The sequence below is a fragment of the Trachypithecus francoisi genome, unplaced genomic scaffold (assembly GCF_009764315.1).
Source record: "Trachypithecus francoisi isolate TF-2019V2 unplaced genomic scaffold, Tfra_2.0 Contig01440, whole genome shotgun sequence".
Lineage (NCBI taxonomy): Eukaryota > Metazoa > Chordata > Mammalia > Primates > Cercopithecidae > Trachypithecus > Trachypithecus francoisi.
Genome location: NW_022681431.1, coordinates 23684098 through 23710970, shown reverse-complemented (window position 1 = coordinate 23710970; position 26873 = coordinate 23684098). Strand labels below are relative to the sequence as shown.

The 26873-nt window shown below is 39.1% G+C and overlaps 1 protein-coding gene across 1 annotated transcript in view; it reads right to left on the bottom strand.

The window, feature by feature from the left end:
• Positions 1 to 4352: 4352 nt before the first annotated feature.
• UNC5D (unc-5 netrin receptor D) overlaps positions 4353 to 26873 on the bottom strand; it is a 249009-nt gene continuing 226488 nt past the window's right edge. The window contains exons 16-17 of the mRNA XM_033225271.1: positions 21307 to 21485; positions 4353 to 5523 (exon numbers count right to left, since the gene is read on the bottom strand). Of these exons, the coding sequence (XP_033081162.1) occupies positions 5319 to 5523; positions 21307 to 21485 (384 nt within the window). The 3' untranslated portion in view covers positions 4353 to 5318. The remainder of the gene's footprint in view (positions 5524 to 21306; positions 21486 to 26873) is intronic.

The window sequence follows — 26873 nt, the reverse complement described above, 5'->3', positions numbered from 1 at the left end:
TAATGGAGGGATATTGGAATTATTAGGTCTATTTCTGATTGTAATGTCTGTGTTTCAGTAATGGGGTCATAAGGCATGATATTCTGCTGACAAACTCCCCTCAAATATTGTCTCTCCTTTCTATGATTCACCAGAACCATAGTTAAATCTCCACCTACATATATGAAAATTTAAGAGAATTACATTATTTGGCCAATGTTGGGATTTGAGTGTAAATAATGCTTGAAATTAGTTAAATACTTTTTAGGGTTAGCAAAACTGGAGGCAAAAGGGCATTTCCATTGTAATCATGCCTTTTGTGAAAGTATTTTGACACACATTCCCATTCATGCAAAGAACTACCTTATCAAATTTAGTAATATAGTCTATAATTCAAAGCTCTAACTTTTTTGAAAAATAAATAAGATGGAGCCCTGCTAAACTCAATATTAGTAGTGGGGAAGGGAATGTTTAAGCTTAGGCATAACCATGAAGCTTTCTGCCTTTTTTATCTTTGGGTCAGATGGAGGGCGGGTGCTAGGACATGAAGTTTAAATGTTACTGCCTTAGGTCCACCCAATGAGGACATTCCCAATCCATGATCTTCACAGCAAAAGGAAAAAACAATGAGTAGCTGCTTCAAAAACCACAATTATTCTACGTGAGTTAAATTTCCTACTTCAGATCACGGTACTACACACTAGTGACTAACAGCCAGGTCTGATTTCCATCCCCTGTTACTTTACGAAGAATTACAGTGTACAAGTTGCCATTTTGATGTCGTGAATGACCCTGGAGTGGGGATGAGAGGAGTTCATGGTAGACACTGGCTCTCCTAGAATTGCTTTTGCAAAAACACCACATGCTGTCAATACAGCCAAACAGCTTTGTAACGGCAGCTTTTGAAAGAGTTTGGAACGTAAAAACACAAAATATGCAACACGTCTAAGATTAGTAACATTTTCACTTTTGTGACATTGGACAAAATACATTTTTGCCTGTAGTTCAGGAAAATTCTATGCAGACAAAACAGTGGAAACTACGGAAACGGTGGCCATTCAACTTTTGGCTAAAGCATCGATTTTCAAATACAGCGCTATGGCAACTAACACCAAAGGCGAATACAATTGTGTCATTCTCTGTAGGCCAACATTTTGCTCTCCCATTTGCTGTGGCCATCACCTCTAGTCCAGTCAATGAGAGTTACCGAGGATTCAAACTCTGCAATGTTTCATGAGGAAACAATGACAATGGGCCAGACAGTGGGCCGGAGAGGAAGATTCCTCAGCTCCTTCACGATTCCTGTAACCTTTACAGAGCTGGAACAAAGACCTCTGCTAGAACTTTGCCTTCAACATGTCTGATAGCTGTATCACTCAACACATGTACAGAGGGCAGAGGGACTAAGAAGTTGAAGAGAAAATGGCTCAAAGGAAAAACAAAAGCGTATCAAGAGATTTTAAAACATTTTGAAATTCACAGGTAAATTTGCCAGAAGTTTGGCAAGTAGAAAATACTATCTAAAACCAATTACCCTATTTTAATCATCTACATTTGTTTATCAATTCTGATGCCTTGAGAATGTTCTGATACCTTGAGAATGTTTCTCAAGGTAAATAGTTGCAATAAATCCAGAACTTTTAATCCAAAGAGAACCCTGTTTTAGTGATTTGACTTAATATCCCCTCCCAAAGACAATGGAAAGAAAAATATAGAGACCTCGGCAAAAGACACCACCTGCAGTTGGAGATAAAAATAATAATAAAAAAGTTCTTCTCTTTAAAGAGAACTGTGTCAATTCTTTTTCATCTCTTACAAAAAGGCCAATAAAATTTTTGTGGGCGTACATCTGAGTTTTATGAGACTTCCTGCACTAGTAAATGAAGTCTGCATTTAAATCTATAGAGCAAGCTTCCTTTTGGCCTAAAGGATTTTAATGTAAACCAGTAAGAATGTACAAGCAATGTTGTAAAAACTGTAAATTAACTTTATGATGCTACAGTCTGGTGAAGTTGTGAAGTGCACCATTTTGGTGGCATAATTTAAAGCCATATTTAAAGCATGACTATTAGACTCAAATGTCTTTGAGGACAGAAAGACTTGGCATTGAGTGGAATATTTTTGTAAAAATTTTAAGTAACTCACCAAGTACTCGAGGCCACTTTTAATTTTGTTTCATTTTGCAATAGGACAGTAAAATTTCCAAATTAAGTCCTTGGATAGATGAGTAAATCTGTGTTGTGATGGGCACATATTATAATAGGACTAAATTTAGGTCACAGTGAATAACTGAGTTCAAGTGTAAGCTAACTTTTTATCTGATCTGCAATTCCACCTCCTCCCCCACACCTTGGTCTGTAAATCTCACAAACATGGGTTCTCTTTGAAATTGTATTGTAACATACTGCGCAATCCTGGCATGCAGTGACCACAGAATTTCATACATTTTTATAGAAATCCTATGTAGGATCCTAGCAGAAATAAGTAAAAGAGAAACATAAAGAAGAAACAAAATGGGCTGAAGGATGAATTTGATTGAACTGTAGGGTGAAGTCTGAGGTGAATTGTGTTAACTTCTTCCTTTGTTATCCTATATGATATGATGTTCAAGTATGTTTATAAAACCTAGGCCAAAGGAAAAAAAAATCCATGGGAGGGAACTCCAGACTTTCAGGGATTGACAACAATCTCGTCTCATCCTAAAGTAATCTAGATAGATTTGAGGGAAAATCATTTAGAATTTTCATCTATTTAAAAATACTTAAAATGTATTAAACATCTTTAAAAAAAAAAACCTGTGTAGATTCACAGAATAGATGAAACAATTATAACTCCAATTAGAAGGGAAGAGGGAAAATGCTTAGGATGGTTTAAAACAAAAATCCTCCAAGATGGATTCTAACATAAGCTCTATAATGTGTTTTCTACAAGTTTTTACTCAACAGTGAAGGCAGATTTCCTCTGCAAACCACCCCATGCCAACCAACTTGTGACTGGTTGACCATCTACTCTCTCTTTTAGATATTCTATCAGTGATGTCAGATGATTTACATTTTCATGCTGTTTATCTATTGTTTCCTACAAGAAATAAATGAGTTAAGCACACTAGCAAAAGGGTGTTTTCCTGATCTTGACATGGTATTGTGAAAAATATGCTTGACAGTTCTAAGATGATTTCTTTGTTCTATATCATAAGCCTTTGGTTCCTGAGAAAAGCGAGATGCTTTTGAATTACATGTAGCAAAGCCTTCTATCTAATATAGGGGACCATATATACCACACATTCAAGAGTTCTTCCATGCCTTACTCATGGTACCATAAGTTCAACTCATCTTTAGGCCTTTTTCACATGGCATGGAGATTCACAACATTATTATCATTTTTTACAAGGGATCTACAAAAAAGTTGTTTAAAAAAAATGGATCATATCCCAACTGCCAAGTACTCCCCACCTCCCCCATTCCCTGATTACTTTTTATTTGAATGTAACCAACCTCTAAGTAGCTGACTAGCTGCCTTGTGGTTTGTCTGGGTCCTTGACTTTGGTTGTCCTGATTGTGAACAGCAAACTAAAATATCCACTAGAAGATGAGCAAGAGCAAATCTGTTCATCTTTAGTCTACCAGGACATCTTGTCAAAAATGATTTAATAGGATAAAAAGATGGAGTAAAGTGATAAGATGAGGGTCATGAATTATCTGTGGATTTCCATCCTCCACAATATCACTGCCTCCTAATATAAAAAAAAAAAATCATAGAGCAATAGCCATATGTTAATGGTTCTATAGAAAAAGCACATTCAAGGAGACTGAGTAGTCATAGCGTGAAGGCTCCCTGAACAATGCATGTGGTTTCAGGGACACTGTATAGAGGTATTCCTCAAGTCTATTTACTCAGATATCATTTAGAGCAAAGACTATCCGCTCATTTCCCAAGAGGCAAAATGAGGATCACATATAGCCTTACTGAGAGATTCTGTGATGACATAGTACCAACATGTTAGACAATTTCAAGAATCTGGATTGAAAAATACAGTCGAACTCATTTTCTTTTTTTTTTTTTTTTTTTTTTTTGAGACGGAGTCTCGCTCTGCCGCCCAGGCTGGAGTGCAGTGGCCCGATCTCAGCTCACTGCAAGCTCCGCCTCCTGGGTTTACGCCATTCTCCTGCCTCAGCCTCCCAAGCAGCTGGGACTACAGGCGCCCGCCATGTCGCCCGGCTAGTTTTTTTTTGTAATTTTTAGTAGAGACGGGGTTTCACCATGTTAGCCAGGATGGTCTCGATCTCCTGACCTCGTGATCCGCCCGTCTCGGCCTCCAAAGTGCTGGGATTACAGGCTTGAGCCACCACGCCCGGCCGAACTCATTTTCTTGTAACAACAATGTTAGAGAACTAGATCAACACATGCCTCCTGGAATTATAGCTGATTTGAGGCCTATGACATCTGTAGTTCATGTGTTTTTGAATCTGCTTTAATCTCTCCTGTCTCCATATCCATGTAATAAGCTGTGTTCTAATAGCACTCAGCAATTTGAGTGGCTTAGATGGGAATAGAGATGGTCCCTCTTTGTTGCATTAGAAAAAACAACTTTCCATATTGACAAGTTTAATTATGCTCCTTGATACCTCTCTACTGCAAGAGGTAAGGAAGAGGAAGAAAGAATAAGGGTAGATTTGTCTCAGGAAAAAAGTAAAAGGTGGAGTACACTATAACAACTAGTTTGTGGTCTGTCTTACCTCTCCATTTTGTCTCCATTAAGTGGCTAGAAGAGACAGGGAGCTGGTGCTGGTGTGATGTGCTCAGATTCTAAATTCAATGCCCTCTTTGACGTTGTTGCAGTCATACAAATGGGTTGGCAACCCTGTTTCACATCTATAAGCCAGTTTTACAATGATTTCTGATATCACAGATGCCAGTTGGTAGAAAACTCTGACAATCTAGTACCAAAATCAGCTGGCCTTTTGGGGCACATCATTAAAAACCTGTTTCAAAACATGCACTTAATCAATCTCTGCCTTCCCAGCATTATTGTAGCTCATCTTTTCCCACAGCTACTTCTGCTCTCACTTTCATCCTTGCCACTACAAATCTGAGGAGTTAACCCAACGTGGATTCCAAGGAGATCATAGAGCCCTCTTATATGTAAGAGAGCTTGTACTTTTCCCTATTAACATGTTTTACCTATATAAAATTTAGTTTCTTCCACAGGGGAATCTCACTGATTGTAAATGAAGGCTGAATTCCCCCAATGCCATTGGGCAGAAAGCGGCCTCTTTCTTTCCCATTTAAAGCAAATGTCCCCAAGCTGGCCATCACTCTGTCTCACGGGGGGAAGTGGACTAGAGTCCATTTTGCCTGCTGTAGTTGAAGTCGGCTTCATCAAGCTGGGATTCTGAAATGTTTGAGAGTTTCGTGTGTGTCCTCCCAATCTCTTCAAGGGCACAGGCCAGGGAGTCAAGATCACCATCATGCTGATGACGAGCTTCCCACAGGTTCAAAATGACAGCAGATGGGCTACTTTGTGTAGCGAAATAAGATAAATTCCTAGATGGAGAGAGTTAAACAAAAAAGAACAAAACAAAACATGAAAATAAAGGAATAAACACCAATCATCATAAGAGAATTAAAAATGAATTTTAATAGATATTTTTACAGAAGGGATAAAAAGCTTATAGTAAGGCAGGTCTGGGGCAGTCTAATTTGTATCTCAACACTCAATTGAAACTGTGTTGTGGAATGTTACCAATAACCTTATCATCTCCCAAGTCTTGTTTTGCCTTCCTTGTTTGTTTTGTCTTCCTTGTTTGTTTTACAGACAGGGTCTTGCTCTGTCACCCAGGCTGGAGTGCAATGACACAATCATAGCTCACTGCAGCCTTGACCTCCTGAGCTTAAGTGATCCTCCTGCCTCAGCCTCCCAAAATGTTGGGATTATAAGCATGAGGCACCATATTTGGACCCAAGTCTTTTGGGTCCTCACTTTCCTTGAACTGTGTGTGTGTGTGTGTGTGTGTGTGTGTGTTCCTCTTGACCATCCCCTTGACATGCTGTATTTCATTAATTTATGTCATACTTTCACTCATTCCTATTTTTTCAAAATATTTGACCCCTGTCTATGCTGGCAAACATAAGGGCTTTCAAGGTTTCATCTTTGATTACTTCTTGTTCTTTGTCAGTGGGCTTATATACTAAATGGAGTAGCTATCAACGTAGATAGTATTCTAAATCTATACCTCCAATCTTTAAGTTAACGTGAGCTAATTACAGATCTCTAAATGGCCTTGGGATTGTTCCAATTATAGATGCCTCTACCTCCACAAATGCAATGCATCAGAAACTGGTATCTCCGTGCCTCCAAAGTTGTCCTCCTAACTAGAACAAGTATCCCAGTATTTATAACCATCTTTCTAATCTCTCACACTAGACCATTTGTTTTTGATTCTTCCTTTTATATTTTTTTCTTTTTAACATGCTCATCAGCTTCTCCATGTTTACTACCTATACCTAATTTATACTCTTTCACTTTATGGTCTAAATCACAGCAAAAATCTTTAGTTTTTCCAAACTCAAATATACCCTGCATTCTATTTCCTCAGTCATGAAATATCTACTCTAGTTGTTTTCAATGACTTCTTTGGTCTGGCCTTATATGGATATATAAATATCCATAGCTAGACATGGATATCCCTAATATATGTGTATATATACATATATTTATGTATATGTGTGTGTGTGTGTGTGTATATATATATATATATATTATATATATATATATATATATATATAGTCTTTTCTCCCACTCAGCCTTATTTTGCTCTTTGAACAACTGACCATGACTTAGGTAACACTTTGCTTCTTGCTTTAATTTAATCCATTCTGTTCACTAGGAAGGTCCACTTCCTCCTTTATCCTGTTTATCAAGATCATACGCACCCACAAATGGACAAGTTTAATTATGCTCATTGATACCTCTCTACTGCAAGGGGCAATGAAGAGGAAGAAAGAACAAGGGTGCATTTTTCTCAGCAAAAAATGGTTCAGTTTTTTGTGTGTGTCTCAATGATTCGAAATCCCAATGGTGTTTGGCTGTGTCCAATGGTTGAATGCTCATCTCCTCTTTTCCCAAAATGATTTATGTCTTCTCTGAACTCTTTTTACGCTTGTACTTAACTTTCATGTGAAAAAAATGCTTATATATTTCGTGTGTGTGTGTGTGTGTGTGTGTGTGTGTGTTTGTATATGTGTTTTAGTTCTGCCTTCCCAATTTGACCACAAACACTTGAAGGGTAAGGATCATATCTATTGATTTTCTGAATCTGCTACAGCACTTATGATAATACTACGACAGGTGTTTATTCCACATTCTTCAGCCAAGTAATTGATTCCTACAGTGCTTTTTAAGATGACATGGTATCTTCAGTAAAAGCATGGTAATCTTTAGGACAATAACTTTTCTATGATGAAGAAAAAAACACAAAAGATTAAAGGTCACTGTTTTTCACAGGGACTTTTACAGTAAGGATAGAAATGTCATCTCTGGTAAATTCTGATGAGTTGAAAAGATTTTCCAGAGCCAGCCAAGTATTTCCTATTTTGAGGATGGTATTACTTTCCCTCACCACACCCAGCTTATGGTCACAAAGGGGACTGATGTAGAGTGCAGCACTCGGACGACAGATAAGCTTTTAAGGACGAGTTGCCATTTACAAGAGCCACAGATGCATACACACACACACACAGCAATTCTGAGTGAATAAAGTGCTATTTTATTCAAAGGTCTTAAGATCCTGTTTACAGTCAGTTGGTTGCCAAATAGCACTACAAGTATGTTCCACTAATAGACATCTTTAATTGTGAAATAGAAAAGGCCAGCTTAAAAATATTCTCTTTAGTTTTTCTTTCGTCTTTTCTTTCCTTCCTCCTTTTCTTTTTTCTTTAATGGTCATTCATTTCTATACTAATAGAAATGGCAAAGCAAATCTTGCTTAAGTAGTTGAAGGGATCTGAGTTCCTCTTATTTAAGAAATTTGTTTTGGCTGAGTGTGGTGGCTCAAGCCTATAATGTCAGCATTTGGGGAGACCCAGGCGGGAGAATCACTTGAGGCCAGGAGTTCAAGACCACAAAAATAAAATAAATTAGCCAGGGTGCAGTGGTGCACACCTGTAGTCCCAGCTACTCAGAAAGCTCCGGTAGGAGGATCACGTAAGCCCATGAGTTCAAAGCTCCAGTGGGCTATGATTGTACCACTGTATTCCAGGCTGGGCAGCAGTGAGACCCTGTCTCAAAAAAAGACAGACAAACAAAACCGAACAACTTTGAGTATAGGCACTTGTTCCTTGTCATGTAGAGATGTTTGTAAGAAAAGTTGCAATATACTCCTACAAACACTGTCACCAAAACCCAGGTAGAAGGCAAACGGAAGGAATAGCTAGGAGAGAGGCAAACTGGGAGACAAGGCCTGAGTGGGCTCTGGGTCGCCTGTGTGACAATCTTCTTTTATATTCATCATAAGAATGATGACCATGGACATTCTTTTGTTTCTAGCATGGGTAAATGATTCTTTATGATCTCTATTGTTGTTTCAAAAACAACAGCTACAACGACAAAACAGCAGTACTTTCTCCTTATTACGGATTTATATTTACATTTTGTATTTGCTATTGAACAACAATGAACTTTTGCCCTATGGGAATTACTAGAATCTTTGTGATCTTACTACCTTAAAAGTTAACACTTTATTCTATACCGGGGTTGACAAACTTTCTCTGTAAATGACCAGATAGATAGTCAATGTTTTTGGTTTTGGGGACCACATATGCTCAGTGTTGCTACTACTCTACTCTGCCTTGGTATTGCAAAGACAGACAGAAACAATATGTTAAGTGAATGAGCGTGGCTGTGTGCCAATAAAACTTCATGTGGCACACTGATACTTGATTGTCACACAGATTTCATGTGTGGCACAATATTACTCTTTTGACTTTTTTTCAGACCATTTAAAAATGCGAAAACCATCCTTAGCTCATGGGCCGTATACAAGCAGGTGGTAGGCCAGGTGTGGCCTGCAGGCCACCATGCTGACCTCGCTCCTCTGCTGTCTTATAACCTAAAGTAGGTTTCCATAGCTAGTAGTGATTTGAAAGAATATCAGGCTGAACTTCCTACATTTGAAATAAGCAAGTAGATGGCCAAAGTTGCTGAATCTCTAGCTCTATGTCCTGCCGCAGGCACTCTGAGAACTTTATCCTAGGTAAATGTTTGGGGATCTTTGACATTTCAAGACATGACAGGAACACCAGGGCATAAAAATGCAATAACAGAACTGTTAGAGAGGCATAAAAAGTAGGTTTTGAGGCTTCTAATGAATCACTGTCTCAACACAATATTAAAAATATTGGTGAGTACACCTGCCTCAAGGAAGAGAAGGACCGGAGAATGACTCCTGCCAGTCACATGGTTCTGAAAAGTCCCACAAATGTCCTGATTTGTGGAATAGGCACCCACAGCTAAAGGAAGCTAAATGATCAAAAGAGGCAGAAATATAACTCTCTTGGCGCAGGTCTCTGAACATATTGTAGCAAGTGAAATGTGCTCCCCAAAGCAAATTTTAAATTTATACTTTGAATTTACACAAGCATATTCAGTACAACATAAATCTCAAATTCCACTAAATTTTAATACATACACAGAAGAATGTATTGGTCTTATTAAAAATAGTAGAATCAGCTTTGCAGTTAACAGATATCCTATTGTGAGAAAACATTTAAATGGCATTTTAAATGCCATTTTCAAGACATTATAAATCTAAGCACTATGAATGTAACAAACCACACAGCTCATGTACCTAGAAGGTCGCGATAAGTGAACAGAATGTAGAGGAGGGATGAGTCCATAAGAGGGAAGAAAGTTTCATTATTGGGAAATCAAAACTTAAGCGGGGAATGTGACAGGGTATAACCTTATAAGGAGGATAATGAAACTTAGGTGACATCCAGGAAGATTGTTCCCATAGTACTCGAGCAATGAGGAACTGGAGGAGGGACTTGTGTGCTAGGAGATAAATTACCTTCTATAGCTGCCCCAGGTATGCCTGTCTAGCAGACACCTGATCTTGCAAGACCACTATTAAAAAGTCTCACTTTCTCTGTTCTTTGTGCCTCTGAGTCTATTCTTTGGGTGTGGACGGGTAAGTGTGTTTCTCTCGCTATTAAACTACATCTATCTGTTTACAATAGAATAATACATAGGCTCAGCGTGGTGTCTCATGCCCGTAATCCCAGCACTTTGGGAGGCCACGGTGGGCAGATCACCTGAGGTCAGGAGTCCGAGACCAGCCTGACCAAAGCCCCGTCTCTACTAAAAATATAAAAATCAGCTGGGATGGTGGCAGTTGCCTGTAGTCCCAGCTACTTGGGAGGCTGAAGCACAATTGCTTTTTAACCCGGGAGCAGAGGTTGCAGTGAGCCAAGATTGCGCCACTGCATTCCAACCTGGGCGACAGAGCAAGACTTCGTCTCAAAAATATATACATACACATATACCTAAAATCTCAATGCAACAGGCTACTTCTCAAAGATAGTTGAATTATTTTGCGGCTTACATGTGTGCAAATGCATTATGATTTTATGAAATTGGTATGCAATGTATCTATCTCATCTCCTTGTGAAATTATTTGGATCCTAATCTATGTGACCTATTTCTCCTCATAATGCTGGTGCATGTGGGCACCAGCAGGTAAATGTACACACCATTCAGGGAACATTGTTAATACAGTACTACAAAACAGAAGTCACAGCAATAGTTGATTTTAAGCAATTTCCTGAGTGCTTGATTTTTTTTTTTTTTTTTGAAATGGAACCAGAACATCAGCAAAAATAGTAATCCTGAATATTCAGATAGATGCCTGAAAATGAAACTTTATTTTTTTCTTTGACAAATTTTTAAGGAAGTGAACTACCCTCATCTTAGATGCTTCAGATTGTTAACTTTTTTATGCATTGATTCCAGGGAATCTTTTGATATAGCCTTTTCAAATTCTGATCAATGGAGGTAATTCTGAAAACTAAGATTTATTTTTTGCAGTGTTATTAAGATGTTATATAACATGCAGATGTAAATGAGCTACTCTCTATTTTTTTATTTATTAATTATTTTAGTTTTGAGACAGAGTCTCATTCTGTCTCCCAGGCTGGAGTGCAGTGGTGTGATCTCAGTTCACTGTAACCTCCACCTCCCAGGTTTCAGCAATTCTTATGCTTCAGCCTCCCGAATAGCTGGGATTACAGGCATGTGCCACCATGTCCAGCTAATTTTTGTATTTTTAGTAGATATGGGGATTTGCCATGTTGCACAGGCTGGTCTCGAACTCCTGGCCCTCCAGTAATCAGCCCATCTTTGCCTCACAAAATGCTGAGATTACAGGTCTCAGCTGTTGCGCCTGGCCTAAACAATCTAATCTCTAAATTTTAGGAATTTACTTTAGCATCATTTTGTCTTCAATTCATTTCCCTAAGCCCTATAGACTCAATGACTTTATCTTTTCCTTTGGAACTCTGAGTGAGCACAGATAAACTGTAAAATACAGAGACAAGCAGATTAAAGCTTAGGCAAAGACAGCTGAATACATTCATCTATGTAAGTTCATTGAGTACTAATGGTTTATTAAATTTAATTTTGTTTTCTTGAGCTTAAATGCTTTCTATACACCTGAGTTCCAGGGGATTTGTTTTATTACCATGATTAATTTTATCTTTCAGATACTTCTCTATCTCCATCCCTTGGCTTCAATTAAAAGCCCATGGTTTATGTAGAAGCCAGGACAGAACTGGAAACTTCTGAATCTTGACCTTGCCAATTTCACCTGCTAGACATAGACCAACTTACAATGGTGGATATGAGTTAAAACCCAAATTTTTACATAGAATCTTAATTTTCAGAATATATCTTTAAACTAATAACCTTGTTAAAATAATAAAATCTTAGGTTTGAGGATTTTTGGAAATAGTTATTGAGCCTTCTGTTTTCTTTTTTGGACATATAAAGGTGGGGTAGATAGTTGAGGAACCATGATAGAATTCTGCCTTATAGGTCTTTATAAATTATTGCAACACAGGCTAATTTTATGAAAAGGAAAAGTGGCTAGAGATACCACCCTTTCTTTAGGACTGTGAAAGCTTTCAGATCTTCCCAAATCCCTGAGTATTCAAATGCAAATGTTTTAGGGACTAGCACATCTAAATCCTCCATCAGTTAACGAAGAGATTAGATAACAGGAATGGAGAGGAAGGCACAGGCTCAGGCTCTGTCTTAGCCCTGGGGAGGTACACTGAAGAGCTACCAAGGGCACCTTGTACTTTCAGCTGGAGTCAGCCCAGCTCAGCGTTCTGAGTCTGTAAGGGCCTCACTTTCATTCAAAATTCCAGATAACAAAGCTTTTATTTCAGTTACTCAGAACCATGGTACCAGGAGGAAAATCTACCTATTTGCAAGCTGTAAGCTCTTCCCATGACTGCTTGTGAGAATGAATTTCATATTGAAATATACCAGGAGATCACATTTGAGTTGTAGCCCTACATCCTTAGCGGAGAAGTCACCTCAACCCAGGTACATGAAATAATTTCCTTCAGAATTTGGGCTTTTGCCCAACACTGTCAAATATAAGGGAGCAGTTGTATCTGTGACATGAGGGCAGCAAGTCTAACTGTTTAGAAATTGTTGCTACTTACGTATGACTCTTTTTTTTTTTTTTTTTCCCCAAGATAGGGTCTCACTCTATCGCCCAGGCTGGAGTGCAGTGGTGCGATCATAGCTCACTGCAGCTGTGACCTCTCAGGTTCAAGTGATCCTCCTGTCTCAGCCTCTCAAGTAGCTAGGACCACAGGTGAGCATCACCATGCCCGGCTAAATTTTTTTTAAAAATTATTTTTGGTAGAGATGGGGTCTTACTATGTTGCCAGGGCTCACCTTGAGCTCCCTGAGATCAAGTGATTGTCCCATCTTGGCTTCTCAAAGCGCCGGGACTATAGATGTGAGCCACCAAGCCTGGCCACTGTTTTTAATTTAGCTATTAAAAAGCATATTTTTAAAAGATCTTCTGGGCCAGGCACAGTGGCTCACGCTTGTAATCCCAGGACTTTGGGAAGCTAAGGAAGGCAGATCACGAGGTCAGGAGTTCAAGACCAGCCTGGCCAACATGGTGAAACCCCATCTCTACTAAAAATACAAAAAATTAGTCAGCCGTGGTGGCATGGGCCTGTAATCCCAGCTACTTGGGAGGCTGAGGCAGGAGAATCGCTTGAACCCGGGAGGTGGGGGTTTCAGAGAGCCTAGATGGCATCATTGCACTCCAGCCTGGGTGGCAGGGTGAGGCTCTGTCTCAAAAAAAAAAAAAAAAAAAAAAAAAAAAATCTTTTTGAGTAGTCTGTCAGTACAAAAAGTAAAAACAAAGTTAAACTGCCTGTAATAAATTGGAAAACATCATTACAAAAACAGTTTATAATCCTACTATATACCTCCAGATAGGGAATTGAAACACAGTCATAATGGAAAAATATTAATATCTCTGCTATCGTTTTGTCTAATTTAATGAAAGCCTCTTATGTGACCAAAACCAACCCTCCATATGCTTCTTTAAATGCAAATAGAAGAGAAAAGCCATTTATCCTCAAGAGCAGTAGTTGAATACACCATAAGCATTTGCCCCATTCATCAAGCTTTCATCCCCAAACTTCAACTTCACTGGGTAGTGAAGCAGTGAAGCAGGATAAAGCAGCCTGCAGGATAAAGCCAGCCAGTGTTGCAGTTTTAAAGACTAAGCAAGAGATGAGCGCTGTATAGTTCCTGCTGTCCCCCCGGGATCTTCCAGTGAGAGGAAGCTGGCATGGAAAACCCGAAAGGGAAGGACATGGGCACCTGAAAACATGCTGAGTTCCAGTCTGCCTTGTTCTAAAAGTGGTGCATTAATTATTTCAGGCCAATTAATTTGGCAATAAAATTTCCCTCATCATTATCCTTTTACTTATTTCATTATCTGGTTCTTGGAAAAAAGCAAGAATTCTTTTTTTGGAAATGTATGAGAGCCCTGGATCCTTGAGGACTGTCTGTTGCCAAATGAGAACAGTCGGTTGTAGTCCCTATTTTCAATTCTCCAGTTTCATTCCTGACAGGATAAGCCTATGACAGTTTCTCAATTTGGGAAATGAAAAGACGATAAAACCTCACAAATAATTGAAAAGAAACAGTTAATCACTTAAAGGACACTAATAAATTAGATACAATCATTCCTAGGATTTTACAGTCTCAAATTATGTAAACATCCTTATTCAGATATACTGACATTGTTAACTTTTTTCAGTACTATTTGAAACAGCATTTGTGAAGGGGACTATTTAGGCTATAAAGGGATTTTGGCATGCCTGTCTTTTCTGAAAACATTAGTTTATAGGAAGGAAACCTTTTCCTTCAAAGCCTAGCACGCGCACACACACTGCCTAGAAGAAATGTGACACTCCTTGTCAGCATTCCCTGGAGCTCACAGTGGGAGCATAACTTTAGTTCTCTTGGAGAAACATAAAAAGTTTATTTTCCACATTGTCTTTAGGATGGGCACCTGCCACTTAGAAACCATATACAGCTTGTTCATGGCTAAATGTGTCCCAGAGCTGTCTGTGTTCAGCTTCATATTAGTGGGCAGTTTCATGAGTCATTGGCTTTGACAAAATGAAGCCCAAATCTCTACCACTTTGCTGTGTTGGGTCCCTCTGGCTTCACTGCAAGGGCTTTTTAAATTTTGGGCCCTGCATAAGTCCACATTGGACCAGAACCAAAAAATTCTGATATGGGCTTCATTGTATTTTTGACTACAAGGACCTATGCATAATGAAACTTGACAAGTAAATAAAAAGAAATAGTTAATCACTTAAAATATTTTCTCATAAATTAGATAAATCATTCATAGGATTTTACTTTCTCAAATTATAAAAACATCCTTACTCAGACATACTGACATGGTCAGCTTTCTCAGTACTACTTAAGACATGAAGGCTGAGGTTTTTGGGAATGGCAGCCTCACACCCATTATTTGAAGGTTAGAATGTGTTTTCTAACCCGCAGAACCAAGAAAGCTTAGTTTAGTGTGATCATAGTAAATCCCCAAACACAAGAATGAAAATACCTAGAGCCCACGGTCACCAAGTAACCACACTTAGTGATCTGCCTGTGAAGCCGGTGCTCTGTGTGCATCTTGTACTCATCTTCTTCTCTTTTTTCCTCCCTTCTTCCTTCACTTTAAAGAAACCTGGCTCTAGGATTCTCCTACCTCAGGTGAGTTCTCAACAGTTATTCAGAAACAGATTGCTAAGCTGCCTTGGGGCCTTCCTCCATCCTTTCCCTCGACCTTCTGGCCATCTCACTGTTCCTTTGCATTCAATGAATAGGATGGACAGAGGAAATGAAAAGATAGCACCTCAATGAGAGAAGATTCTGTTTCTCATTAAAGGCCCTGTTAAAATATTTCATGGGAAACAAATTATAGCACAGCATGTCAGCCATGAGATATGAGGAATTTCACGTACACAGTTTTTACACCATAACCCATTAACTCTCAAATCGGAAGTGTGTTTGAAACATTTTAACTAGCAGACCAATAAGAAATATGTTTTCCCAGGGAAGTGCTTATACATGTTCAAACAAATATACTATTGAGGAGGGCACTGGGAAAACTGTTAATAAGATATCATTTATCTGCTGCTTTCCATTTTGGAATCCTTTTTTCCAATGTGGCGGCCTCCCCTCTACTCATCTGCCCATATCTCATGGATCTCTTCCCATCTCATGAATCTGTTCCCATAGCAACTTGGTCAAGCTGGCTGTGTTTTCACAAGGGTTTCTGGAATATGAAAATTAGGAGGCATCACAGAAGAATGATCTAATAGTAGAATTTCAGGTACTGTTAAGATCTAAGGGAAAAGACACGAATCTTCCAAAATATCAGCCATGTAGCCTGCTTTAAGACTCACTTTCAAGATCCCTTGATGCTTGTTCATATCAATTCTGTTTATTAGGAAGCAGGTTTTTAGGGTCAAGAACACTCTCCTGGCTAGGCGTGGTGGCACATACCTGTAATCTTAGCACTTTGGGAGGCCGAGGCAGGCAGATTACTTGAGACCAGGAGTTCGAGAGGAGCCTGGCCCACATGGTGAAACCCTATCTCTGCAAAAATACAAAAATTCGCCAGGTGTGCTGGCTCGTGCTTGTAATCCCAGCTACTCTGGAGGCTGAGGCAGGAGAATCTCTTGAACCCAGGAAGTGGGGGTTGCAGTAAGCTGAGATTGTGGCACTGCACTCCAGTGTGGGCAACAGAGAAAGACTCCATCTCAAAACAAACAAAAGCCACTCTCCTGTGAAAGAGTTCATATCATTCATTAGAAAAATATTTATGGAATAACCCCCAAGTAGATAGTCCTCTCTCCGTATGTTTAACTGTAATTAAAAAATAAAAAGTATCTAAAAAATACAAAGCACTGTGGAAGTTTAGATATGGTGGAACACTTCTATGTAAAGTAGTTAGTTTCCAACATTTAATTTGTTAAGTCCCCTGCATTGCTCCCTATCACCTACTCCGTACATGACCAATTCCTTATTTCACATCTACCAATCACAGGTGGCCGAGTGTTGAAATGGAGTTATTACAGCTGAATTTTCAGAATAAATGTGCAATCTCAGCTTTGAAATGCAGCAAGTATGAACTCTGAGTAATAGTCAAAGTTTGCTCACAGAATCTATAACTGCAACTGTTATCTATGACATTCTTTGCTAGGCTGTGTAGCTTATTTAGTGTGATCCATATGCCAGGCGAGCGGCAAGGCCACCTGTGTTGCCAGCCGTACAGCACACACTCCTGACATTTCTTGCATTCTCATCGACTGCTAAGCTTTTAACTTTACATTCCCTGTCTTTTCCTTCCTATTCAGATCTAAGTAGCAACATGATTGGCAAAAAGGCATATTATCATCGGTGACATTTGCATTTACCAACTAGGGTAAGAAACCATTTTCACTGGCAATAAAGTAAAAGCAAATGTTTTCTTCCACTTGTTTTAAAGTCTTCCTTAATGATTTGAGTGCAGTAGTTTTACTAGCTTTTAAACGCTTTTTGGAATTGAATGGAGGGGAAGAGTCAGGCGAAAGTGTTGTCACAAGATTAAGGTAGGTGAACTGCCTGAAGAGAATGACTATGTACTCTGTGATCACCTTTTTGTGATCTCAGGGTTGATGAAATCCTAAGCCAATCATAGCTTTCTTACTCAATAATATTGGCAGAGAGACAATTTTAGATTTCTATGTATTAAAACACATACTATTAGTTCTAGATTATATTATTTGGAATCATAAGAGAGCAAAGACAATGGTTTGGGGTTTTTACAATGGGAAGTTGTGACAGAGTACATCCAAAAAAATCACTGTTGTCTTTGGGACAGTACTAAAAACAGAAAGGGAACTTAACAACTTCTGCAAAATAGAATTAGCTAACAGAGTGCAAGATGGCTGTGAGTAGTTTTCTCCTATTCTTCTCCAAGTATTTTGGTGGCCAGCTCTGCTGTAACCACACCAGCCTGAAGACAGAGCTGAATGAGAAGGCCCTGTTAAAAGATTTCATTTTACTTTCTCAAATTATAAAAACATCCTTACTCAGACATACTGACATTGTCAGCTTTCTCAGTACTACTTAAGACATGAAGGCTGATGTTTTTGGAAATGGCAGCCTCATACCCATTATTTGAAGGCTAAAATGTGTTTTCTAATCTGCAGAACGAAGGAAGCTAGTTTAGTGTAATCATAGCAAATCTCCAAACATAAGAATGAAAATGCCTAGAGCCCATGGTCACCAAGTAACCACAGTTAGGGGTCTGCCTGTGAAGCTGGTGCTCTGTCTGCATCATGTACACATCTTCCCTCTTTCTTTTCCTCCCTTCTTCTTTCACTTGAAGAGAGAGCCAATAACATCCTATGGAAGTTTTACTAAATCAAGGCAAATTCACCTAAATCAGGGGTCAGCAAACTACAGACTGTAGGCCAAATATGGGTCGTTGTCTATTTTTGTGAATACAGCATACTGGCCCACAGTCATGTCTATTTGTTTACAGACTCTCTCTAGCTGCTTTCCTGTTACAGCATCAGAGTTGAATAGTTACCGAGTAGTTGTGACAGATCCCATATGGCCTAAACTCTTTCCTGTCTGGTCCTTAACAGAAAAAATAAGTTTGCTGGCTCTTAGTTTAAATCATTTGTACTCCATAATTCAACTACTTTTTGAGAGTAAAGCTAGAAATTAAAGAAAAATGTAGGGAATGACACTCAGTGAAATTGACATGTTAACTGTATAAGGTTTTCATTTATTTAATATTATTGCTTTGAATCAGGGTCTTGCTCTGTCACCTAGGCTGGAGTGCAGTGGCACAATCATAGCTCACTGTAGCCTCAAACTCCTGGGCTCAAGCAATCCTCCTGCCTCAGCCTTCCAAATAGCTGGGTCAAGAGGCATACACCACCATGCCTGGCTAATTTGTTGAGATGGAGTCTCTCTCTGTTGTCCCGGCTAGAGTGCAGTGGCGCGATCTTGGCTCACTGCAACCTCTGCCTCCTGGGTTCAAGCTATTCTCCTGCCACAGCCTCCAGAGTAGACAGGATTATAGGTGCCTGCCACCATGCCTGGCTAATTTTTGTATTTTTAGTAGAGACAGGGTTTCACCATGTTGGTCAGGCTGGTCTCGAACTCCTGACCTTGTGATCCGCCCACCTTGGCCTCCCAAAGTGCTGGGATTACAGGCATGAGTCACTGCACCTGGCTAATTTGTTAATTCTTTGTAGATACAGGGTTCTCCCTAAGTGCAGGCTGGCCTTGAACTTGTGGCCTCAAGCGACACTTCCACCTTGGATTACAGGTGTGAGGCAGGCTATATAAGATTTAAAGATAGAAGAAGATTCCATATATTCATGCTATTCTAATTTGCTATGGATTGTGAAAATGTCAAGGGGGAAAAACTAGCATTTATTAAGAATCTATATATTCTGGGTACTGTGTTAGAAATTTTCCATGAAATAGGTTATATGAATTATGTCAACAAAATTTTCCTGGAGGTGGGATCTTAGAGAAAAACAAGTAAACCAACGGGCATATGGGCACTCAGGTTTTATGGATGGCCCCAGACACAGAAGGGGGCAGTTGGCTCCAGGGTAGTCACTGACTGCTCATAAGTGCCCAGATATAAAAGGTTGTTAAACTTAAGTCTCCCAGTTTGAAATGCATTTTCCCTACTGTGCAAGGTCAGAAACTGATGATTTTGGAGGTACGCCCTGTAGCTCTCTTATGTGTACTATAAATGGAGAATAAAATGTAATAAGGTAGGAACATGTACATGCTCATTCAGCAAATTAATGATAGCATCTATGGGCACACAGGTATTTTGAGACAATTATTTTTTCTAAATGGTGACTTAAAAAATCATAAACTTTTATAGCCAGCATGAATTAGACTTAACATAGTTCAGATTCAATTGCATTTCTAGAAAAAGAAACACAGGGATAGTAAGTGACTCATTTAGGCAGACTGGTATTGGTAACAGAACTAAGGCTCTCATGCAGATCTTCTGAGTCCCTGTTCACTGTTCTTTTTTTAACCATGTTATGTTTTCTGGGTTCATTTTTCATTTTTGGATCCATGTTGATCAGAAAGGGAAATTGACACAGTCATGGTGTTCACTGATTATAGACAAGACATCTCATCTTTTGTCAGAGTTGCTGGGAAAGAGTCAATCTAATTTTTTCCCCTGTACACTCATACATTTTTGTTTCTTTCATTTTCAATATATGCCTTTTCAAACATGTGTCTATTCTTTTCGGGCTTGCCTGTCTCTTGCAGTTTTCTCTTGCAGCGATGCCTCCGTCTTGACTTTCCTCTCTGAGCCTGACTGATTTCTAGTTGCGCCCTTCATTCTTGGCTTCTGGATCCCTTTTGAAACAGAGAGCAGCACTCCATCCCTTCTTGGCAGACATCTACCCTCCCTTTCAGAGAAGAAAGAGTCAGGTAGGATGTCTGTGAAAATAAAGACCAAAAAATGAAAATGACAGAGCAAACCAAACAGTAAGAAAATAAGGCTTTGCCTCAAAGGAAAAAAAAAAAAAATAGTACCAAAGGAAAGAGAAATAAAATGGTTCTGGCAAAATATGTTCTCTTTTCTATTCATTTTGGGGCATTCAGAGGGCTTATAGGGAGAGGAGATGTCATTTTTCAATGCAGGGATGCTGCGTATCCCTCAAGCTGAGCCCAGACCTGCCTGGCCATCAGTGTTGCCCTGGAGAGCATCACCCCTGCCGGTCTCATCTAAAGTAATAAAGCCCATTATGGATCTCTCTATTCTACTCTCAACTAGAAATGTTAGTGCAGTAATGAGCAGTGTCAGTTTTAGCAGCATGTTCATTCATGGTGCCTAGGCAAGCTTTTGCTTATTTTACATCCTCTAGCTTCAGACCCAAAAGTTATCCTCAAACTTCTTTTATTCCTATTTAGGCAATTGATTTTGTAGGTTGAGTGTGTCCTCATTAAGGGTTAAAGAATGCTTAGGGTTACCCGATAGTAGAGAGGAGATGTGAGAAATTTGCTTGTTTGTTTCTGCATCACTGGCTTAAGAAAGTGCTCTGTTCGCTTACAATCTCCAAGATAACATAGTCTAAGTGCCCATTTGGGTGACCCAATTAGCAAACCTAGAGATGGTACCAAGAACCAAAGTACGGATTTTCTATAATGTTGCAAAAGGCAGAATGGGGTAGCAGGAAATGTCACACAGGGTGTCTTTCTTTTTTTTTTTTTTTTTTTTTTGGAGACGGAGTCTTACTCTGGTGCCCAGGCTGGAGTGCAGTGGTGCAATCTTGGCTCTCTGCAGCCTTGACCTCCCAGGTTCAAGTGATCCTCCCACCTCAGCCTCCCAGGCAGCTGGGATTACTGTCATGCACCACCACGCCCAGCTATTTATTTATATTTTTTTGTGGAGTGGGGTCTCGCCATGTTGCCCAGGCTGGTCTCAAACTTCTAGGCTCAAGTCATTTGCCTGCCTCAGTCTCCCAAAGTGTTGGGATTTCAGGCGTGAGCCACCACGCTTGGCCTACTGTTATATTCTTGCTCTTTCTCCGCTTAGTGGGAACACACATGAAATATGGCCAGAGGAACTCATAACAATATTGGGGCTCAGAAACTACGTGGTTTCACTTAGCCCACTTTATGTTTCCAAGTTCTCTTAGTAACATCTTCTTCCAGAAGGTGTCCCCAATTACCTGTTGATGCTGTTTTTCTGTGCTAACATCTGCCAGTCCTTGCCTTTGGCATTGGGGGTATCAAATGTAGCACAAATCCGCTGTCTGATGGAGTAGGGAATTTTGAAGGCTTTGGGACCAGTCTGTGCAGGGAAACTGCTATCCTCTTGTGCAAAGAAAGTGATGGTTTCTCGTTCACTCTATAAACAAAATAAGGAATGCATGATCAGATCCATCTGAAAGCAGTCCTGATCAACACTTTTATTTTTTAAGAAAACCTGGGTTAACACACATGCACAAAATGCTTGCCTGTTGTGATGGACTCTATAAAATACATTGATAAGTTCCCCTTTCTTCTAAGATAGTAAAGAACTTCTCTAGTAGCCTAATAAATTGTGTACTGGAAATTTACAACAGCCTCTTCCACTCAGGGGAGTCACAATCACCAGCTTCAAGCATTAAAAGAGCTGTCAGAGGCTGGGCACAGTGGCTCATGCTTGTAATTCCAGCACCTTGGGAGGACAAGGTGGGTGGATCACCTGAGGTCATGAGTTCGAGACCAGACTCGCCAACATGGTGAAACCCCATCTGTACTAAAAATACAAAGAATTAGCTGGGCGTAGTGGTAGGCGCCTGTAATCGCAGCTACTTGAGAGGCTGAGACAGGAGAATCGCTTAAAACTGGGAGGTGGAAGTTGCAGTAAGTTGAGATCCCACCATTGCACTCTAACCTGGGCAATAAGAGCAAAACTTCGCCTCAAACAAAAAACAAAACAAAACAAAACAACAAAAAAACTGTCAGGTGAGAGCAGAATTAGACTCTTTTTCTGTTTGTTTTGGCTCTCAGGCATAGCTCTAGAATCAGCAGGAAGAAGCTACCAAATGACAGATTTCAGTTCAGAGTGAAGAATGACCCTCTGCTAGTCATAACTGACTAATGGTGAAGGGGTCGATCAAAGGAGCTGACTAGGAAATGCTTTGTAGGAAAGCTACAAGGAAATGATTGCATGTTGACTACCTTTAATTTTGTTTTTTTTTCCCAAGTCCTAAAGTTGTATGATTTTATATTATCTTTATTATAAATTTGTTTCACAATTAAATTGCTTTAGTATAACAGCGCCAGTCTTGAGTCAGAGTAACATATAGACCAGCCTGTATAGTGGTACAATCAGGAAGGCTCCTGCCTGCCTACCTGCTTCTGGTTTCAAACTGTCCAATAAGAATTTGTCATTTCAGTATTAATCCTTATATCCAACATAAAATCCCACAGAAATGTGCCAGACTGCAGTGGATGCTAATAAATTAAGTGGACTAATAGAATTCTAAGGGCTGAAAACTATCTGATTGAATTCCTTTGGTAATTATAAGACAAAAGAGACTCTGCTGATGTAATTAATATCCCTAATCAGTTGACTCAATCAATTAAGAGATTTTTTCTGGGTGGGCCTGACCTAATCAGGTGGTCCTCAAAAGAGAGGAGATAGCTCTTGTCTGGAGGCACCTTTTCTCCTGGCCTAGAGGAAAGCAAACAGCCAGTCTATGAGCTTCCTATAGAGGGGGTCATGTATCTGGGACCTGTGGATGGCTTCTGGGAGCTGAGAGTGACCTCTGGCCAACAGCTAGCAAGAAAATTGAGACCTTAGTCCTAAAGCAATAAGGAACCAAATGGTGTCAACAACCTGAATAAACTTAGAAAAGGACTCTGAGCTCCAGAGAACACACCCTGGCCAACACTTTGGTTTCAGTCTTGTGACATAATAAATAAGTGTTGTTTTATGCTTTTAAATTAGTGGTAGTTTGTTATGTAGTAGAAGAAAACTAATCCAAGGGATAAGTAAAGCATCAGATCTGGGATTGAGTTAAGGGACTAGTTAGAACTGTTTAAACTCCAAGAAGCTGTCCTTTGCCTTAGAAACTTAACTGTTGTGCCCTCCAAGTTCACATACGCCCTTCCTTCCCTCCCTGAAATCCTGCCCTGATACCTCTTCCAACTGTTAAATGTCTTCCTAATGTGGGCACACAACCATGATGGTCTTTTTCAGCTAGCAGCTGGGCTCACATAAGTATAAACTATCAGGCTTGGTAGGTTCAAAATAGAGTTCTTAAATCTGTTAATTGAGAAAACTGGTTGATACAGAAATTTCATTAATGATTGATAATGATTTTTGTCTTTCTGTAACTATTTAACACAGTTGCATTTTGAGGGCTCTGCTTTTGGAAACACGATGCCTTAATCCACCAGGTCCAAAAGGATATCTCAGAAGAGATTCCAAGAAATGGCAGTTTCATGGTCACACACATATGAGAAATGCTGCATATCACACGCTCTTCTTGGAACCTCAAAGTACATGTTATTAGATTAAACAGATTCTACTTGCTGGTTTTAGTTATGTTCCTGGACTATTACAAAACAGTACTCATCAAAATTATTCTAGTATTTGAGGTTATCATAGTATAACGGAAAAGAGCATGGTTTTTAGAAGCAGAAAGACCTTACTTTGGAGTAAAACTCAACACTTCCTAGTTCAGTGACCTTGGATGCTACCTTATCTATCTCAGCCCCAACTTCCTAATCAGTTATTTTGCGTTTGTATAGACTCCACAGAGGTTATGAAACCTGGAAAAATTCACCCAGGTAGTTTATGACATAGGTGAAACTAGAATTCTGACATCCTAACAACTATACAAGTACTTATTTCACTATAGCACCCTGTTTCGAGACAAGTGCCAAGAAATCTACAGTGCTGGGTGGCTAAGGAAAACGTTCTCTGAGTACCATAGGAAAGACTTCATGGAGGAGGCATTTGAGTTGGCCTGTAAGATAGGTAGGCATTGACCGAGTAGAAATTAGATGGGTGGATAGGTGGTTATTCCAGGCAGAGTGGACAATTCTGTTCTGATATATTGAATGGTTACAAAATGAACCCACTCAGCTTCTTTCTGCTTAAACTAGGTTACAAGATACATCATTTTTATCATGGTTTGTAAAATTTGTTGTAGTCTCTAAAAATGCAAATCAAGTAGGAATAGTATCCTTGCATATTTTCTGACTGATAGGAACTAGAAGCAGATTTTTAAAAAATTCTATACAAGTTAACATGGTAGCTGTCATTGTCAATGCCAAAGACGTGGCTTATCAATGAAACTGAAAACACTGGATGTGTCTGTGCTAAAGGATCCCAAGGGACAGAATTGGCCTCTGAAAGGCATCTATAAATTGTTGACCGAGCTCTCTTTTCACTGGGGGCAGAAGAAAAACCACCTTGATGCATGATATCTTCAGAGAAAGCTAAACAAGGTGGTCTTATTTGAAGAGGAATAAAGTATTATATGAGATAGAGTCTAAAAATAATTAATTTTCCAATTTATTACACATTAATAAGTGGGTCCCCATTTCCCTCTTAAAGTTCTCAAATTTAAATATTTTCCAGGCATAAGGATTACACTTTATGTAATATTTATGATGCATTCTAAAAGACATCTGGGCCAAGTAATAAGAATCCTGTAGATACATCACATTTTCTGATTGTTTAAATTAAATATGCAGAGGAACAGTAGATTTTCATACTCTGCACATCTGAGATAAGCGGCTGCTACCTGGTAAGCTAAGGGAGTTGTAAATCAATGAGAAATTCCAACTATTCTGTCTGTTGTAACAGACAAATTATCCCCCAACTTCCAACACTTTTGGAGGAAAGATAAGAGAACTGCTTGAATGGAAAATTGTAACATGCAAGATTCCTTTAAGTTGTTTATATTGAAGAAAAGATTCTTTAATAATGTTACATTAATAAGGAATGATGAAATAAATTACTTGGGAATTTTTCCCTTTTCAATATTTGCAAAATTGTTTTACTCCAGTCTACAATTATAGACTGTTGATAGATACTGTTGCTCTATAGAGTATTGATTGGGAATAATCATTAGGTAATTCAATAGGGTTAAATTTAAAGGTAACAACTTGTTTCCAAAGACTGATACAATAATGACCTCTCTAAAGAGTAAAAAAGATATATTATCTTGGTCACAAAAATAACTTTTAAGTGTGAAGGTGATATATGAAGGACTGGGTTTATTTGAAAAATCACTTAGAGGCATGAAGGGATATGTCAGGAATGAGGCTGAACATGAAGGATCAAATGCCTTCAATGAGGATAAGTACTGCATTGACTTAAACATTTAAAGCAGTATTTAAGATAGATATTGTATTAATATTTAAAAATCAATATTTAGATAAAGTATTTTATATATCTTAAATCTTGATCCTATATATAAATGTTAATTATATAAATATAACTTACTAATGCATTAAACCACCTAAATGTAGTCTTTTTCTGCTTAGGGAACATGAAGCATGATGCACTTTAAAAATCGATCTAGTACTCCTAATTCACTGATAGAGACCTGGGTCTAGAATGTATCCTGCACTTCCCCAGGTCATCCCAATTTCTTAGCACTTTCTGTGTCTTCACTTTTGCTGGAACCATTTAACAAAAAATTAAGCCATTTTAGGGAAAAGAGGACAGTTTTCTTTTTTTGTGAAGAGTCTCTCTCTGTCACCCAGGCTGGACTGCAGTGGTGTGATCTTGGCTCACTGCAACCTCTGCCTCCTGGGTTCAAGCAATTCTCTTGCTTCAGCCTCCCGAGTAGCTGGGACTACAGGCATGTGCCACCACACCCATCTAATTTTTTGTATTTTTAGTAGAGACGGGGTTTCACTGTGTTAGCCAGGATGGTCTCGATCTCCTGACCTTGTGATTCGCCTGCCTTGGCCTCCCAAAGTGCTGGGATTACAGGCATGAGCCACCACGCCCAGTCAAGAGGACAGTTTTTATTCATTATATGTATCACCAGATGCGTATCTTTCCTGGGAGTCAGATAATCCCAGGATTAAATGGGTTTGAGCAATCATTCAACAAAGACATCCATTTGTAGGCAGAGCTACATGTAGGATCTCCATTATAGAATGAACAATTCTAGTCCATCACACAGATGGTTACATCCCATCCTTTCTTCTTTTGAAGAAAGAACTTCTCAATTTTCATATACTTTCAGGTACTTGAAGACAAAATTTCTGGTGCTATGATGTTTGCCACTAGTACCTGAGCCCCTGAAGAGAAGCCATACTATGAAGAAGGCCCACAGTTAAGGCTAATCCATTAGATGGCCTTGACTGGGATCCAGAAATAGTGTAGTGGAGTAGTCAGACTTTGATCTTGAAGTCAGGTCTCTGAGTTGGGTACTGTGGCTCCACTCCCTGACGAGTTCCATGATCTTTGATCTTAGACAAGAAAGTTGATGCCTTTGAGACTTTTATAGCATGTAAAATTGTGATAGCAGTACTAATACTTAATCCACAGAGTTTTGATGGTTGTATGACAAATATGAAAGCAAATGAAATGATACCTGAAATATAGTGGCTTACAAAAGTTATTAGTCGTCTTCTGACCCAGAAAATGAGAGCAAATTAGACTTGTCCAAAAAAACACAGTTTATCACAAAGTGAAGATGACAACCTGGGCCAAATTCTGCAGGAATGCTTGAAGCAATTAATAAAGTGATCCTTGAAAGGATCAAAGGGTTAATAA